Source organism: Cadophora gregata (assembly GCF_030347475.1).
Source record: "Cadophora gregata isolate MNR1 chromosome Unknown scaffold_1, whole genome shotgun sequence".
NCBI classification, from domain to species: Eukaryota; Fungi; Ascomycota; class Leotiomycetes; order Helotiales; family Ploettnerulaceae; genus Cadophora; species Cadophora gregata.
In genome coordinates this window covers 3506385-3525505 of record NW_026695924.1, presented here as the reverse complement: position 1 = coordinate 3525505, position 19121 = coordinate 3506385, and the positions used below count along the sequence as shown (strand labels likewise).

The 19121-nt window shown below is 38.6% G+C and overlaps 3 protein-coding genes across 3 annotated transcripts; 2 read left to right on the top strand and 1 right to left on the bottom strand.

The window, feature by feature from the left end:
- Positions 1 to 1129: 1129 nt before the first annotated feature.
- Positions 1130 to 1549, bottom strand: ONS95_001133 (uncharacterized protein; the record flags this gene model as incomplete). The annotated part of the gene is made up of 1 exon (XM_058494318.1): positions 1130 to 1549. One exon carries the CDS (start codon positions 1547 to 1549, stop codon positions 1130 to 1132), a length of 420 nt encoding a protein of 139 aa, XP_058364521.1.
- A 1181-nt stretch (positions 1550 to 2730) lies between these two features.
- Positions 2731 to 4871, top strand: ONS95_001132 (uncharacterized protein; the record flags this gene model as incomplete). Its single annotated transcript, XM_058494317.1, has 3 exons — positions 2731 to 2913; positions 2963 to 4587; positions 4649 to 4871. 3 exons carry the CDS (start codon positions 2731 to 2733, stop codon positions 4869 to 4871), a joined length of 2031 nt encoding a protein of 676 aa, XP_058364520.1.
- A 1870-nt stretch (positions 4872 to 6741) lies between these two features.
- On the top strand, positions 6742 to 8397 carry ONS95_001131 (uncharacterized protein; the record flags this gene model as incomplete). The annotated part of the gene is made up of 3 exons (XM_058494316.1): positions 6742 to 6954; positions 7008 to 7478; positions 7537 to 8397. 3 exons carry the CDS (start codon positions 6742 to 6744, stop codon positions 8395 to 8397), a joined length of 1545 nt encoding a protein of 514 aa, XP_058364519.1.
- Between the last annotated feature and the right edge of the window lie 10724 nt (positions 8398 to 19121).

Here is a 19121-nt window from a genome sequence, read left to right as displayed (position 1 = left end):
CCACTTGTTGAGTGTTTTTCGCAATCCCGACATGGCCACTTTGTTCCTTTGAACCGCTCTGGATTGAAGACGCGAGAGATATCCTGGAATATCAAAAGTACTGCCTTACTAAGCTGGACATGAAAGTCGGAAATCAATTGGACGGTGTGGCACGGAAAGCTGAAAACCACAACGCCACCAAATGCAACCCCCCAACACTCACAAGTCTAGCCGCCATCTAACCTGTCACAATCAACAATGCACTTTTGCTCAACCACGAACCATTCATTCGAGAACACTCCATGTCAACAAGTTGTCTTTACAGAGAGGCATAAGTTCGATGAAGAGACTACACCGCTGCTACAGAACCTCGGAAACGACAAGGAAAGACACTTTCGTCTGAATTTAAAGTGTGGTGCTTGTCATGGGCCGTGCCGAGCTGCATGTTTCCAATACTTCAGCCTCATTTCCTAATTTGGATGCGCCATCCATCAACACGGGATGGATGGATGGACGCAGATAACGATGTGTGAGACACCTTTAAAATGGTGCACTTTTCCCACGTTCTCCAAATCCATCGCTGTTTTTCGCGTTTTCGCTTTTCTCTCTTTGCTCTGATCGTCATACCACCTGCATTTATATCTAGAGATGCGAGCAAGAAATCTTATACTTGTCGTGGCCATCCACGCGTCTGGGGCGATCTCCCAGATAATAACACACATCACCCAACTTTCCGTGTTTCCAGACCTGCCATTATGTATCAGCACAGCTGTTGACCACGCTTTCGAGAGTGTCCGGACGAGCGACTGTCCGCAAACGAACCCCACAAGCGCAGCTAGTTGTATATGTTTGAAGTCCGGGGGCCCAGATCGGATGTCTAAATCAATGACGAAACTTCTCCCGATTTGGTGTGTGGGTTTAGGATTTCAAGGTCCGGAGTATCAGGAGACTGTCGCGACGGGAGTGTCCTTGTTTTCGGAATATTGTACTGGGGCTTTGGGTCCTGCGGCGGTTATTGCGGCGCCTACGGCTGCAGAGACTACTCCGGTTGAAAGTAGTGCGGGATTGACTACAAGTGGTGAGTGATGATTCTTCGTCCTTGGAGGTGACCGCTTAGAATCTACGTCTTTACTCTCAAGACTTGCGTTGATCACTTCCTTCTTTTAGCATCTTCATCACCAAAACCTACCAGCCCATCCTCAAGCGCGACAAACACTCCAAACACCTCCAACACCTCTCCATCCAATTCATCGCCATCATCACAGTCCTCCTCTTCGGGCTTGAGTCTCGGAGAGAAACTGGCAATTGGAATATCGATCCCAGCTACGATTGCTACGATTATCGGCGCTTGGTTTGCGTACAAGCAGCATAAAACGTCCAAGGAGGAGGCGAAAATTCGGAAAGCTGCGCTTCGTCTGTCGCAGTTTACTCCTGGCCGGCCAAGCTGAGCTGAGATAATTGCGACACGGAATGGATAATAAGGCATTTTAGGGATGTGGGGGACACTGATGGGCGGTGTGCCGTGAGCTGGACATGGAGATGGACGATTTGGTGGTGATGGGGAAGTCATGAGGGAGTCGGGCAGGAGAGAGGTGGAATAATTGGCCGCTGGAGTGCAGGGAAGGCTATAATTTGAGGAGGGGCTTTCTCAGCAGTGAGGCGAAGAAAGTCTCATGCGGACGGAAATTATGTGGTCATGGGGCCGATTGAGGCTGAGGAACAGGGACTTTTACTTTTGTGGATATACCCAGGAAAAGATTACGAGAACGCACGCACAAGCGAAGTAAACAAATCGTTTCAAGCTACCTTGTTCCGCTCTTTTTTGTGTCCTCGTCTGAAATTGGATTCAGATTGCATGGAAATGGTGCAGAAAGCAAGTTCTATTCCAGGAAGTCAGGTAATAGTCATCATCTGGGTTGGTATCTGCAGCCATTAGACTGATCTGAGTCCTTAGACCAGGCATCATGCGGGGGAAACACTTGGCGGAAACCACTCACTATTTATTGCATTTGGCCATTTGAAGGGACAGATTTGTTACTTTGCTATTAAGGTCTATTTCAATATGGTGCTAGCGTGCAGCGGGATTGATAATTCCTAGAAAAGGTTGGCCTTGGAGATTGAAGGTATCACGTGGCGTTTCCCGCAACCACTGAGAAGTTTTGCCCTCCAAACATCGAAACGCTTGAGACGATGGTCAATATTAGTTAACGTAATCAGCATATATTGCTGTATAGATACAGCTCGTATTAACGGACTTTCATCCCAGGTCAGCTCTCCAGCCAATCTGAGGTGATGCCACGTGCATCTCCTCAGCGAAAGACTGCGTAAGCAAACTTTGAACTTCTTAATCAGCGTCTCCCGCCTCAATACCCTCTTCCCTCGTTTCTACACGGCTTATTGAGGGCTCCAGGGTTTCTACGAGCATCAACTAACTCATTATGAATGACCGCCCAACTTTTTCTGTTCACACTGACCACACCAATTCCCGAACAAGAGTCGCTCTCACCTCGGCGACTCCTTGGCTCTGATACGACCAATTGCCTGTTCGACACTCATCACCTTACATAACATCGCACTGCCCAATTCGGGTTCTGTTCTGCTTATGTGCGGCACGCTAAATCTGCGATAATGCAGGTCCCAATGTCACCATTTCAGGGTTGTGGGAGCTCATATAAGAATGGAATTGGGATTTCCCCGTTTCCCTCCACTAGAGATTCTTCCGCTCTCCTAGCAACCCGTCTTCTTTGCATCATGTCCGAAAAAGTTCACCCACCTCTGGGCATCCATTCACGTTGGAGACAGTTCCGACATCCCAGTGGGAGAAGAATACACATCGCTGCAACACCGGAAGAACACGAAAGACTGAAACAAGAGTTGACAAAATCTGAGCCGGATCTTGAATTTGATCTTTGCATTCGGGGCTCCCCTGAACATGTTTGTATTCCAGCTGTCTACTGTGACTTCACTGATCGGACATTACCAGGTACAAATGATACGAGAATTGAAAGCCCACCACGAAAATCGACGAGAGAGCATCCGAGAAAATCATTCAGATATTTACAATGACTTTGAACACATCCAAAACGAGTTGACTGCCATCGCCGCGGAGTTGGACTCTCTCACTGATCACCATGTCACTCTTGACGCCAACTTCTCCAAGTTCGGATACAGTGCCCACTTGAGAACTTTGGATCTCAAAGATCAGCCTGCATTGAGTTCCGGAGCATCTTCATTCAGCGATGTATCAGAGGCGTTCAAGCAGGCCGGTATGAATATGAAGTTCTGGAAAAGACCTGTCGTCCGACAATACTTCCACAAAGGTTTGCTGTGGCGCTCCAAAGCGAGTGGAGAGGTTGCTTCCTTCGAGCTATTCATCGATCTGCTGTACGTTGGCGTCATTGAAGCGATTGGACATACAGCCAGCGAACATGCCACTAGCTCAGCGCTACTTCACTATCTCATTACATATACGATGAGCGCCAAGATGTGGGTGGACATCACGAATATGACGAATTGGTTTGAGACGGGAGATATCATGCAACGTCTCTCCATTTTGTTCTTCCTTCTATGTCTCCTCGGATTCACGGTCAATATAGCAAACGCTTTCGACACAACGTATACGGCCACGGTTTCTTTCTACCTCGGGGCACGGCTTCTCCAGGGTGTTTACTTCGCTTGGGTCGCCATTTGGGTGCCGACAGTGAGAGGACCCATGATCTGCCAGAGTATTTTAGTTTTCGTCATCGCGGCAGTATGGGTTGGATCCATTCATGTAATGTATCCGTCACGGCTTGGTTTAATGATTCCAGCAGTTTTGTTCGATTTGTTTGGCAGCATGTGCATTGCATTGGTCATGCGCACTTTTCAAAAATTCAACGTCTCCGAAGCCAAGACTCGGTCTTCGCAATTCATGAAGCAACTTTCAACACACTTTGAATTCTATCCTGCCTTCAATATCGAGCATCGAGTGGAGAGGAATAATACATTCATTGCGTTAGTCTTCGGATACTCTATCCTTGCCATCCTCTACCAGAATCGTTTTTCGGTATTTGCATCGAATGCCATCTTCGGAAAGGCGTGTCTTTCGCTCATTCAAGCATTCTGCTTTAACTGGATGTACTTCGAAATTGATTTGCTCAATTTGAACGTCCACGCTATTCGGAGACATTATGTGTCGGCATGGGTATGGATATTCGGCCACCTGCCATTCATCATGGGCTACACCCTCTCAGCGACCGCGATGTCAAAGATTGTACTCGCACACGATGTATCGCATGCGGACGACGGATCGTTGGAGAAGCCGTATAACGAGGAGTCAGAGGAATATGTTGCAACAGGTCTTCGATGGTTTTACTGTGGAGGATTATGCGTGGCGTTGATATTCTCTTGCATCATATCTCTATCTCACATCTACCATGTCAAAGGAGATGCTCGTCTAACCCGGGAAGCTCGACTAATATTCCGTTCTGGAGCCGCAGTATCAATTCTCATGCTTCCGCTCGTTCCAAAGGAGAGACTACAATCTCTCGCGCTGGTTGGAATCACATGTTCCATCGTCATTGCCTGTCTGATTGTTGATCTTTACGGGCTTTCAAGTAAAGATAGAGAGTACGTACCTAGACTTCAAAGAATTCTTCGAGCGGTATGTGCTAACTTCGCATCGTGCTAGCTTCTGGGTTGGAGGATTCTCACAGAAGGAAAAACAAAACATCAAGTACAAAGCTCACTGCAAACTTGATGAGGAGGACAAGATCCAGATCACGGAGAACCTCGAGAAGGGCCACAAGACAACGATCAAAGACATACTCAGAAAGTCTTCCAAGGCAAAGTCGAGCGGTAAGACCACCCATTGGACTGATCACCATAATGCAGACACACATCTTGCCGCCTAGTACCCTCAGTTTCATCCCGTGCCGGACATCTTGGGAGTGATAGGCCGTGGCGCTTGTCTTGGCCGAGTTGGTTTTGATATTTTAACAAATTGTAAATCCATAGGAGGGGTCACCTCGCAACAATCCTCACTTGGCACGAACTTTTTCCCTCCACGTGTGATCCCTATCTCTTCTGCCCTGACTAGATATCTCCACTATTATGCATCTGCCATCCACAAACTGGATTCCTGTACCTGGTGCGGATCACTTTAAGGCCCTGCAGTACGAGTGGAGACGTTCATGCTTTGGATGCGTTTGATGACCTCGTTTGCTGATTTGCAGAGGCTGTTATTTTACGCACAGAACCGAAGGGAAAGCAAACAAATCTCTTGGGTTGTTTGGCTGGGCACATCCGTGTTGTTCGGTCCTATGTTTCAGGGAAAGAATTGGAGAGCTCAGAAGTAAATATAGAATCAGACGCTCTTTGTATGAAGTTCTTCCATATTTCTCTTGAATATGCGCAAACAAAACGCCGAGAAGTTCGCAAGCCACCAGATGCGGCCAAGGAGTGGATATGAAGAATCGCTCGGAGGGAGACCCATCTATTTTAGCTGCCGTGTGCTCGGTAGTGTAGCTTGAACCCTGAAAACAGAATTTCCAAATGCACTGACTCCCACAAGGCTCTTCACCGACTTCTTATCCCACTTCTGCCATTTTTGCTGGAGATCTATCCGTTTAGACTTTCCTGCTCGAAAAGAAGCCAAAATCATCCCGGCTCGTTGACACTTTGACAGGGTGAGCCCTGGTCCTGGTCCTCCTCCTCGGCTTTCCCCAGCTGCATTCCTTAATCCCCCACGTCAGATAATAATTGCGATAAAACAATGGCATTCTCCCCTCACTCGACCATTCATTTATGCGTACAGTGCGGGATTTCGCGGGAGGTGATCCTTGAAACTTCCAAAGTCTGGACGGAAGTGGCAATTTCCATGTGTTCGACGTAGCACAGGAATCAGCCCATATCGGCCAGCCGCTGGGATGTGAGAAACTGTTTAACTACTTCGTATTGTGGCTGGAAGAAACCACATCTTTGCTGCCACTGTCGAAACAATAATCGGACCACAAATGAAGCATCTTGGTCTTTTGCCCGTTTCACGCATCCACATTGTAACCTATTTGCAGGTCACGCACCGACGCACAAAGCTTGGAGGAGAATTAGGTATGCCGCGGGTTTCTCTCCGCTGCAACTGTTCCACGGAAGCTTGGCCATGTGCGTCGCTGATGCTGTAGACAGCCGGGGATATTTTGCGTTTTCCGTAATTATGCTCCGTGACCGGTAATAATGGGTTTGGAGACCCCACGGCGAGTCAAAATGACCCCAGATCAACCATAGAAATACCAATGATCGTTGAAAGTATGTCCCAGAAGGGAAGGTGGTGAAGCCCATGAGCTGCAGCCAAGTACTACCCACAGCGGATACCAATGGATGGCTGGTGCGGGGTCAACTTGGCAGTACAGAAGCTTCAAACAAGTCGCACACAGTTTTCTTGTGTATGAGCTGACTGCGACGTATATCTTCGGGGGGGGAGAACATGGGCGTTCTTGGCTCGTCTTGGGTAACTTGGCTCATCGAGTCATTGATGTCAATGGCGGTGGACGAAGGGGTTGATTAGGTTTGACAAGCCAGCCTACCACGCCTGGCTAAATTGATATAAAAGCTTGAGTCTGCCCTCAAGACATTGGCCCTGCGTGGCATTCTTGTGTGGCTTTTTTACTTTTGCTTGATTCTTCTTGTCCTACATTGGCAGCCTGGAGCTCACGAACTTACTCCAAATTCCCCGATTTACAGATATCCAGAGCACTTACACTTGAAGACTTCAGTCGAGTCGCGATCATGCGCTTCTTCCCTGCTCCTACAGGTAGTGAGGCTGCAGACCCTATTGTCAAGGGGATCATTCCCACAGCAAGACAGTCCTTGTCGGACTTGGTAAAATGGAAGCAAAGAACTGTTGTCGTTAATGACTTCGGAGAATCGCACTGCGAATGGCAAGATCCCGAGCCTTTGACCAACCCGATTACGCTCTTCAGGCAGTTGAAAGCCAGAGATGTGAGTAGAATGTCCTTAAACCTTCCTCTCTACTGCAGTGTTGACATTATTAGTGGCTCTTTTTCATCTGCGGTTTCCTCGCCTGGACAGCAGACGCTTTCGATTTCCATGCCCTGTCGATTCAAACCATCAAGTTGGCTGCCTACTACAAGCAGTCCAATACAAACATCACCACTGCCATCACTCTCACCCTGCTCCTTCGATCGGTGGGTGCTGCATTCTTCGGTCTTGCAGGAGACAGGTTTGGCCGAAAATACCCCATGGTTCTCAACATGATCATTCTCGGACTTCTTCAAGTCGCTACCATCTACTGCAAGACCTTCAAGGAGTTTTTGGCTGTCAGAAGCTTGTTCGGTCTATTTATGGGCGGTGTCTATGGAAATGCTATTGCCATGGCACTTGAGCACTGCCCTGTAAATGCCAGAGGACTTATGTCAGGTATCCTGCAACAAGGTTACGCTTTTGGCTACGTCTTGGCTGCATGTGCCAACTTGGGTGTTGGAGGATCGACCGAGTCGTGGAAGGTCAGTCAAGCTGCCACCTGAGTGTACCGATCTTCGAGCTCAATGCTGACTTTTGTAGACCGTGTTCTGGATTGCTGCTGGCTTTTCCATCGCTGTTGGACTCGCTCGTCTTTGCTTCCCCGAAAGTCAACAATTCCTCGAAGCAAAGAAGAATGGCCACAAGAATATCTCAGCCGGCGCATTCTGGAAAGAGACAAAGCTGATGCTGGCTCAGGAGTGGAAGATGTGTGTTTACTGCATCATCCTAATGACTTGGTTCAACTTCTACAGTCACACTTCCCAGGATTCATACACCACTTTCATGCGCCAAGCCAAGGGTCTCAACAACGCAGCTGCAAGCAGAGCATCAATCTGGATGAAGGTTGGTGCTTGTGTTGGTGGGTGCATCATCGGCTACCTGTCACAATTCGTCGGTCGTCGCCGTGCCATGATCGCTTCCGCAATCATGTCTGGCGTCATGATCCCATCCTGGATTCTCCCATCTGGCGAACGCGCATTGTCAGCAACTGGTTTCCTCATCCAGTTTTTCGTCCAAGGAGCTTGGGGTGTCATCCCAATCCACTTGAACGAGCTTTCCCCACCAGCATTCAGATCTTCATTCCCAGGTCTGACATACCAAATCGGAAACATGATTTCTTCCCCTTCAGCTCAGATCGTGAATGCGTTAGCCGAAAAGATATCTGTGAAGGATGAGGGTGGACCACATGTTAAGGCTTACGGTCCAGTCATGGGTATTGCGACTGCAATCATCGCCATTGGTATCGCATGCACTGTTGCTGTTGGACCTGAGAGACGTGGTCGCAGGTTTGAGGCTGAGCCCATTGCTGGCGCTGCCCTTGACGTTTCAGATAAGGATTTGGAATATGGAGAACATGAGAAGAAGGTCGACGTTGAGAATGTCGAGGCCAAGTCGCAATAGAAGATGCACATAGACTGCACTTGTGGAACACTGTACACATGTCAACTTTAGCTTGATTTGACGAGAGTTCTCATACCCTTGATTCTCATGCTCTTTCATGAGATAATGATTCCTTTAGAGATAACAGAAATTCATATACCCTTTTGTACAAGGTATCCCGAAATCCAACTCTTAGAACAGTGATGTGAACGAAATGCCAGCCATGAGCCAAGAGGACAGCCAACAATCAGTAGGCTCTATTTTACTTGAGCTTCGTTCCAACCTAGAATATGTGTCGTGCACCTGACGCACCTAAGGCACTCCCTAAGGCGCTCCAGCTAACTAGAGGCTACTTATATAACTAGAACTCCTAGAGCTTCCTCTTATAGGGGAGCTTTAGAATACTTTAATAAATTAAGACTTTTATATTATATAAAGCTCCTCCCTATAGTATATAATAGTTAAGAGCTATATTCGCTCGTTTAAGCTATTATACAAGTATATTACGTAGTACAGGTAGAGTTATAAGTAGTGTTAAGAGACACTTATACTACTACTTAAAGAACTCCTTTAAATACTTCTCTGAACTTCCCGAAATACTCTTAACGCTATTAGTTCTATAGAAAGCCTCTCTAATATATTAACGTACCTTTAAAACGAGTTAATTAAACATAAGGGCGATACTCTTAATTAAAGAAAGTAGTAGCCCTAGTAGTAGATAACCTTCCGGTACTATATTAAACTTAAAGGAATCTGGAGATTTATTAACTTTAACGCTAATAATATTAGAAATATTATTAAGTAATAACTGAATCTCCTGAGTATTAACGATTTTATATAAGAGGAGATAAATAGTCGCCTTAGTAAGTAGATAATATTATTAATATAAGCCGACTTAGATTTACTAGTAAAATAGAATACTACTACTACTAAGGAAAGAGAGAGTATAATAGAACCGCTAGTATCTATAAGTAAGCCCTTAGAAGCTAAGTTTAAAGATATTAAAGTACTCTAAGAAGCTTGAACAAGGGAGTACTCGAATAAGCTAGCTAAATAAATAGCGCTTAATAACTGTATTTAGAACTTCTTTAACTAGGTAAATAGTACTATTAGCTAGTCTATTCTAACTAACGTAATTAATAATAATACGGCCGAGGGCGCTATAGGACTATAAGCACTAGTTAAGTTTATTAAGCGTGATATAGTACCTTTAGACGCGGTAGTACTAACTTCTATTATTTCGGATTACACTAATACACTTAGCCTACTAATATATTAAGATAAGAAGTTACGAATTAAACCTTATATATAGTATAAGCTATAATAAAAGAACTTCTATCTTATAAGAGCGTATAATATTCCCGATATATAAGAAGTATATAGTATATAAGCTTTCCTAAATATAGTATCAGTTTAGTTAGAGACTTAGGCCGCTTAAGCACTTACTAATATTATAAGAGATAATACTCTAGGATATCAGTATAGTATAACGCTAGAGGAGTATAGTCTAGCGTTTACAGCGAATATAGAGAAGTACTACTAGAACAGAGGTAAGGGAGCTAATAGTTTCTACGCTATACTAATACTAAGTAATTATTCTAATATAGGAGGCTTATAAGACTATTCTAGAAGCTCTCGGAATCGCTCCCGTTTAAATTAAGAAGATAAGAAGATTAACTGCCCCTATAGAATCAGATACTAGCACTCTCTAATTAAGTACTAGAAGCTCCGTTTCACTTATAATAGCTTTTAAGCTAATAGTATAAGATTCTATCTAAATAATAAGTAAATTAAGAGGACTCGTAAGACTATCTAAGCACCTAAGTACGTAGAACTATACTAAGAGATCTCTAAGGAAAGCTAAATTACTATCTCTATAGCTTAGATTACTAGGAAGAAGCTTAGTAAGAACTGAGAACTATTATTTTAGTAAGCTAAAGGGAAGTACCCCGGAAACGTTAATATAGTTACTATTAATTTAAAGCTCTTAGACCTTAAAGAGATACTTAGAATCTACGCTATAGACTTTATTAACGTTTCTTATACACTCTTAAAGAGTACCTTAGTTAATAACTATAACACTTAGTACTTAGTTAATTATAAGAATAAGCTAGTTCCAGGTTCCTTTAAGAGATTAATTAATAATAATTATATAGAAGCTAGAATATAACGAATTCTAGTAGTTAGTAGAGAGAAATAAGTATTTAAGAACTCCTTAGCTAAGCTAAATAGTCTAAATACTTAAGACCTATTACTTAATAATATTACTATAGTCCGTGATTTCTATATTAATATTATCTTAGAAGCGTTACTAAAAGACGCTAGGCTATAGTACTTAGGGAAAGATACTACTTTATAGTACAGGGAGGTTTAGATAAGCGTAGTTATTAGATAGCTAGTTTAAAAGTTCAACCTGACTTTCTTTAAATATAAGCCTTTTAGATACTCTTATCGCTCTTATAACCTAGTAACCTTAATACACACGCTTATTATAATATACCTAACTCTAAGTCGTAGCTTAAATAAGTAAGGTTTCTAATTATTAAGTTAACTACTTAAGGAGCGTTCTGTAACTCTATAACTATAGCACTTATGTACCGGCTATTTAGGAGAGAGTGCTCTATAGGTATTACTTAAAGTAAGGAGAGGCGTATAATTTAATAAAGTATTAAGAATCTAATATAAAGACTATACTATTATATACGCCGGAAACGTTATATTAAGATAAAAGTCAGAGAATAAGGTAGCTAGGCCGTTCTACTAAATCCTCTAGGACTTATTCGACTTTAATATAAGTTATAATAGCACTCGCTAGCTACTTATTATTAAGGATAAGTATAATAGAAAGCTCTTTAGCTATATATTACTAAGTAAGTTAGCTAGCTATATTATACTAATCTTAGAGAACTTTAAGTATTAGACTAAGCGTTAATATAAACTATTAGTCTATATTATTTAGCATGATAATAATACCTTAGTTATAGCTATTTAAGGTACGTTAAAGTACAAGGAATAGACTATAAGAGAAGGGATAGAGGTAGAGAATCCCCTACTATATACTAAAGAACCTATAAGTAGCGCAGAGCGCGTAAGACAAGAGATTATTACTAAATCTATTAAGATACACGTTTAAGCGAATCTACCGGAGAAGCTTTACCTAAAGGTATATTATATAGTAATCTACCTTTATAATATAAGTCCTCTCGTATACTAAGAGATAAGAAGTCTAAATTAAGTACTTTAGGAATAGTTTCAGAACTATTTTCAGTAGTATAATCTACTAATAGTAAAAAAGCTCTTAACTAACTTAAGACCTAACTAAAGTAGAGTATATATATATAAGGCGCGTGTATATTTAGTTATAACTAATAAAGAAGCTAAAAGGAATTATAAAAGCTTTAAAGTTAGCCCTAAAGCGTATATTAGATACTTAGTTAGTTATATTACTTCTAACTTATATAAGATCTAAGTGCCCTAGCTACGCTATATAGTAATTATATATAACGTCTAGTTTAATAAGATAATATTCTATTCCCTTAAGAAAGAGAGGAAAGTTAACTAACCTACCTCTACTCTAAAGGAGCTTATTAAGGACCTGGAAGAGAACGTTATTACTTTAGACGTAAAGTACAGTATTAGTAATATTACTAATATAGTTATAGCGGAATATATAACTGAACTAAACGAAGCTATATTTAAAGCTAATATTAGTATTAAGACTACTATACTAGTTACTAAGAAGGTACTAGAACTAATAGATATTACTCTAATAGAGCTTCTATGAAACTCAGGGGTAGTACTAGATATTACGGACCCCTTAGTACTACAGTTCAGTTAGCACCTATATAATAATAAAACTATCAGTGGTACTATAGGGGTATTAGTACTAATAAGGGAGCGGTACTATTAATAGGGTAGTACTAGCTAGGGAATAATATAAGATAATCGAGTAGTACTATAGTACACTCACGCTTTAGTAGTAATAGTTACCTAGATCACGGTAGATAATAGGTTATATGATAGATCCCTAGATCCTTAGATCCCCTTATAGGAAAACGGATCTAAGGATCTAAGGATCTAGTATCCTAAGAGATCTAAAGTAAACAAAGGTTCTATATAAGACTAGTATATCTACTATTAGATAAGAGCTTTATACTTAACTTTAAATAGTATTCTAATACTTAATAACTATCTTCTTATCTATATAATATACCTACCTCTCGATTATCAGAGATTAACTATAGTCTTCTATATTTATAGTAAGTAAATACCGGACTATTATATTTTAAGCACTTTCTTATTAGAGGTACCGACTCATGAAGATAATATATCCTCTATTAAAGGATTATCGAATAACTACTTAGCTCCTGCTAAGGTCTTTGACTTAAAGAATATACTTAAGATTACTGCCCTAGATCTCTATAATAGGAACTGATCTAAGCTTAGAGTATATCTTACGTAGGTTAAGCTTTATATAGGCTTTAATAGTTACTAGTTTACTATAGAGACTAATAAAGTCCTTTAGGCTTTATCTTTTCTCTAGGGATCTGCTTTTAACTAGATCAAGACCTTTCTCTTAAATTATATTTAGAACTGAACTAAGGATAGGAGAGTCTTTATAGTAATAACTAAGGAATCCTAGAAGATCTTTATAACTTTCGAAGGTTTTAAGTATAGGATTAACTATATCTTTAGCGATATTAATTAGAACTGTACTACTAAATAGAATATCTAAAACTTAAAGTAAGTCAGGTTAGCGACTATATATACTACTACCTTCTAGTAATTCGTAAACTAGACTAGCTAGAATAATAACGCCCTTTAGGTATAGTACTATAAGGGGTTAAAGGATAGAGTAAAAGATAAGATAGTAAGATTAGACGCGCCTACTAACTTATAAGAACTTATTAAGATAGCTATTAAGATTAATAACCGAAATTATAAAAGAGCACTTAAGAAAAAAGGCTAATACTACTTCGGAATATATATATATTAAGGAAGAGAAGGTAATAATAAGAAATTATTCTACCCTTGGGAAATAGAACTTAATATAATATTCCGGAAGCTAAGTTATTAAGGAAAGCCGCGTAATAGTAGGCTATCTAAGAAAGTTATAAGCGAGTGACGAGAAAAGAAGCTATACTTTAAGTATAGCCTCCCTAGTTATATAGCTAGCTCTTATTAATAAAAGAAGTCGTGGATAGATAAGAAATATATTAATATAATAGGATATAGCTCTTATAATAAACTAATATAATAACTCGTCGCGATATATTAATATATAATTATAGATAAGCTCGAGGAGAATTATATCTATACCTAGTTAAGCGATTCTAATAATAGTAAGCGAGATTCCGCGAGTATTATAAATCAGCTTAAGTAAACTATCGTTAGTACGCCCCTTAAGGATTATATATATCAAGATAATAACAGCTCTAAGCTAGATAACGATATAGAGCTAATACTAAGTGATAGTAAGGAGGAGGCCTAGGAACCTGATTAGACTCTAGAACTAAGGCTACCTTAACCTAAACTCTTAGGACTAAGAGTAAGTGAAACTTAGGAAGTTACCTAAAGAGAAGAGAGCTTATATTAAGTTAGCTATAATACTCGCTACTAGACTAATATAGCTACCGGGGTTACTTATTAAGAACTAGGCCTTATTAGCTTAGGAGATCTACCGTAGGGGGCAAGGTACGAAGTAGTCTACTGGGACTATAAGTGTATTAGATAGAGAATAGCTGGTAGCTAGGAAGGACTAACGACTTTTATATAGCACTTACTACTCTAGAATACTACTATTCTTAATACTAGCGCGCTACTAGAGGTAGGTAAGGAATAGGAAATTATAGCTAAGAACTAATATAATAGGATATAAGTCTATGTTAATAATAACGGCTAGTACTATTACAAGATATATAACCTAGTAATATACACTGAACTCGGAATAGGGCTCGTATATAAGGTTAGCCTAAGCTATAGTAATCGAAAGGTATAAGAAAGTATCCTTGACTATAGCGTATATTAGGAATATTTCTATATATAGTAACTTGCCGCTATTAGAGATAAATATCTTACGTTAGAGGTTAAAATTAAGAGAGTTAAGCTTTAGGTGATAGTAGACTCTAAAGTATAAGGGAACTTTATATCTCTTACTATTATACTTAAGTACTACCTATTAACTAAAGTAAAAGATAAGGGATATTATCTAGTACTAGTAGATAGTAAGGTCGCCTCTAATAGATTAATCGAGGTCTAGACTACTTTAGTCTATATAGGTATTACTAGACACTCTGAAATAATCTAATTTGATATCATTAGGATTAGAAAGTATAATATTATCCTAAGATTACTATAGATAGAAAAGTATAACCCTGTTATTAATTAGCAGATAGGAAAGCTTAAGTTTAGTTATTACTAAGACTATTATTATCTACTAGGAACAGAAGTAGTAAGTATTCGAGAGGTTAGTACTACCTCTAAAGAAGAGCTCGGATACTAAGATAAGGGTCCACTAATAAAGGATATACTATTAGTATATAAGAAGTTTATAGTACTATTTAAGGAGGAACAAGGTATTAAGGCCTTACTAAAACACTAGGACTATAATTATTAGATCGAGTTAGAACTAGGTACTAAGCTAATATTCTAACTACTTAGGGAATACTTAGTAATAGACTTAATAATAATTAAGTAATATATTAATAAAAACCTAGCGAAGGGATTTATCTGAGAGTCTAAATCTCTATAGGGGAGTAATATCTTATTTATAGAAAAGAAAGATAGTAGATAACGAATATATATTAACTACCGTCGATTAAATAATACTATAAAGAAGGATTGTTATATACTACTATTAGCTAAGGAGCTATAGGATAGACTTATTAGAGCTAAGATTTTCACTTAGCTTAACCTAAGAGGAGTATATAACCTTGTTAGGATAGCTGAGGGAGAAGAAGAGAAAATAGTATTTCGTACTTATTTCGGTTCTTATAAGTACATAGTTATACCTTTCAGCTTAACTAACGTACTAGCTATATTTCAGCGTCTGATTAATAATATTTTACAGCCTTACTTAGATATAACATATATATACTATTTAAACGATATACTAGTCTACTCTAAATCAGAGGAGTAATATATAAAAGATATTATAGCTATTCTCTAGAGGCTAGAGAACGCTTACCTGTTACTTAAACTAGAGAAGTGTAACTTCCATATAAATAAGGTTATCTTTCTAAGCTATATAGTTATTACTATAGGATTAGCTATAGATCCTAAAAAGATTAAAGTAATTATTAAGTAGATAGGGCCTATAAATATTAAGGAAGTATAATTATTCCTCAGGTTTACTAACTTCTATAGGCGATTTATTAAGGACTACTTGAAAATCGCCGGGCTACTTACAGAGTTAACTTATAAGGATAAGGAATTCCACTAGTCCGATAGTATATAAAAAGCGTTTAAAGCACTTAAAGCGGCTTTTATCACGGAACTAGTACTTACTTCCTTTACCCCTGATAAAGAAATATATATAAAGATAGATTCTTCGGACTACGCTATTAGAGCTATACTTAGCTAGCTAGGCGAGGACGAAAGATAGTAACTAGTCGCTTACTATTCGCGGAAACTATTACTAGTAGAACTTAACTATAATATATACGATAAGGAGTTACTAGTAATTATAGATATAGTATATGAATAGAAAGTCTACCTTAAAGGCGCTGCTTATAAGATACAGATCCTAACAGACTATAAGAATCTTATTTACTTTATAACTATTAAGAAACTGAACTAATAGTAGGTTCGTTAGTATGAAATACTCTCTACTATTAAGCTTCGAATTTCTTATATTAAAGGAATAGAAAATACTCGAGCTAACGCTCTAAGCCGGAAACTAGAGTACTTCTTAAATAAAACTTATAAATCCTATACTATACTATAGAAGGATAGCGATTTATTAGTTATTAATAGCCGATAGCTAGCTATAATAGGACAGCTAGTTATAAAGAAAATCTAGAAAAGCTACGCTAATAACCCGGTTATAACTAAATAGTGATACTAACTAGGTGAAGGGTTCTTTTTCTCCTTAGAAGGAACTCTCTTATTCTAGGGATAAATCTATATACTTACTAGGGATAGGATAAAATTTGTTATATACTAGTATAAGCTACCTGCTTATAGATACTAAAGGGTAGCTAAGACACTATCTAGGCTATCTAGGGAATACTACTTCCTAGGTATAAGGAAGGTAGTTAAAGATATAGTAATATTATATAATATATATATCCGAAATAAGGCTATATACTATACTCCGTATAGACTTATAAAGTCACTAATAATACTACCTTACTTATAGAAATTAATCGCTTTAGATTTTATAGTCGAGCTACTACTCTTAAAAGACTTAATTATAGGAATTATATACGATTCGATCTATATAATAACAGATAGGTTCACGAAGTATATATATATAGTATTAATACTTAGGATATAGGACGCGCCTATAATAGCGTAGGTATTTCTTAGGATAATCTTCGTAAGCTACGGAATACTAGATAAGATTATCTTAGATAGAGATAAGCTCTTTACCTTAAAGTTCTAGAAAACTCTTATCGCGCTCTTAAGGATAAAATAAAAAATATTAACTATATTTTACCTGTAGACTAATATATAGATAGAACGAATTAACTAGATAATAGAGACTTATCTTTAGTATTATATAAACTATAAATAGGACAACTAGGTATAGTTGCTCCCACTTGCCTAGTTTATATATAATAGCGCGGATTAAGAGACTATTAGAGTATCGCTGTTCTACGTAAATTATAGGTATAATCCCACGGTATATAATCTACTAATAACTAGTCAGAGGACCGCGCAGGAGGCTATACTACAGGTAGATAAGCTTAAGTAGCTCTATGAAGAATTATTAGCTAATATTCTTTTTATTATATAGAGATCTATGATCTACTATAATAGAAAGCGTAATATAGGACTAACGCTTAAGGAGGGGGATAAAGTCTACTTACTTAGAAGGAATATTATAACTAAGCGACTAAGTTATAAATTAGATTATAAGAAGCTAGGACTATTTAGGATTACTAAAGTTAAGGGACTAGTTAATTATTAACTAGCTCTACCGAAGATAATAAATATCTACTTAGTATTCTATATATCTCTCCTCGAACCGGCACTACTAGGAGTATTACCGGCTCTTATTACTAAAATATAACTGATTAATCCGAACGCTAAATATAAAGTAGAGGCTATTCTCGACTATTAGTATTTATCATGCACCTGACGCACCTGAGGCACTCCCTAAGGCGCTCCAGCTAACCAGAGGCTGCTTATATAACTAGAACTCCTAGAGCTTCCTCTTATAAGGGAGCTCTAGAATACCTTAATAAATTAAGACTTTCACACTATATAAAGCTCCTCCCTATAGTACACGATAGTTAAGAGCTATATTCGCTCGTTTAAGCTACTATACGAGTATACTACGTAGTATAAGTAGAGTTACAAGTAGTATCGAGAGATACTTATACTACTACTTAAAGAACTCCTTTAAATACCTTCCTAAACTTCCTGAAATACTCTTAACACTATTAGTTCTATAGAAAGCCTCTCTAATATATCAATATACCTTTAAGACAAGTTAATTAAACACGAGGGTAATACTCTTGATCAGAGAAAATAGTAGCCTTAGTAGTAGACGACTTTCCGGTACTATACTAAACTTAAAGGAATCTAGAGATTTATTAACCTTAATACTAATAATATTAGAAATATCGTTAAGTAATAACTAAATCTCCCGAGTATTAATAATTTCATATAAGAAGAGACGAATAGTCGCCTTAGTAAGTGAATAGCGTTATTAATATAAGCTAACCTAGATTTACTAGCGAAATAGAACACTACTACTACTAAGGAAAGAGAGAGTATAATAGAACTGCTAGTGTTTATAAGTAAGCCCTTAGAAGCTAAGTTTAAAGATATTAAGGTACTCTAGGAAGCTTAAACAAGGGAGTACTCGAATAAGCTAGCTAAATAGATAGCGCTTAATAACTGTATTCAGAACCTCTTCAATTAGGTAAATAATATTATTAGCTAGTCTATTCTAACTAACGTAATTAATAATAACACGACTAAGGGCGCCGCAGGACTATAAGTACTAGTCAGGTCTATTAAGTATAATATAGTACCTTCAGATATAGTAGTACTAACCTCTATTATTTCGGACTATACTAATACACTTAGCCTACTGATATATTAAGATAAGAAGTCGCGAATTAAACCTCGCATATAGTATAAGCTATAGTAAAAGAACTTCTATCTTACGAGAGTGTATAATATTCCTGATATATAAGGAGTACATGATATATAAGCTTTCCTAAACGTAGTGTTAGTTTAGTTAGAGACTTAAGCTGCTTAAGCACTTACTAATATTATAAGAGATAATACTCTAGGATATTAGTATAGTATAACACTAGAGGAGTATAGTCTAGTGTTTATAGTGAATATAAAGGAGCACTACCGGAATAGAGGCAAGGGAGCTAATAGTTTCTACGCTACGCTAATACTAGGTAGTTGTTCTAATATAAGAAGCTCGTAAGATTATTCCGGAAGCTCTCAGAATCGCTCCTATTTAAATTAAGGAAATAAGAAGACTAACTACTCCTATAGAATCAGATACTAGTACTCTCTAATTAAGTGCTAGAAGCTCTGTTTCACTTATAATAGCT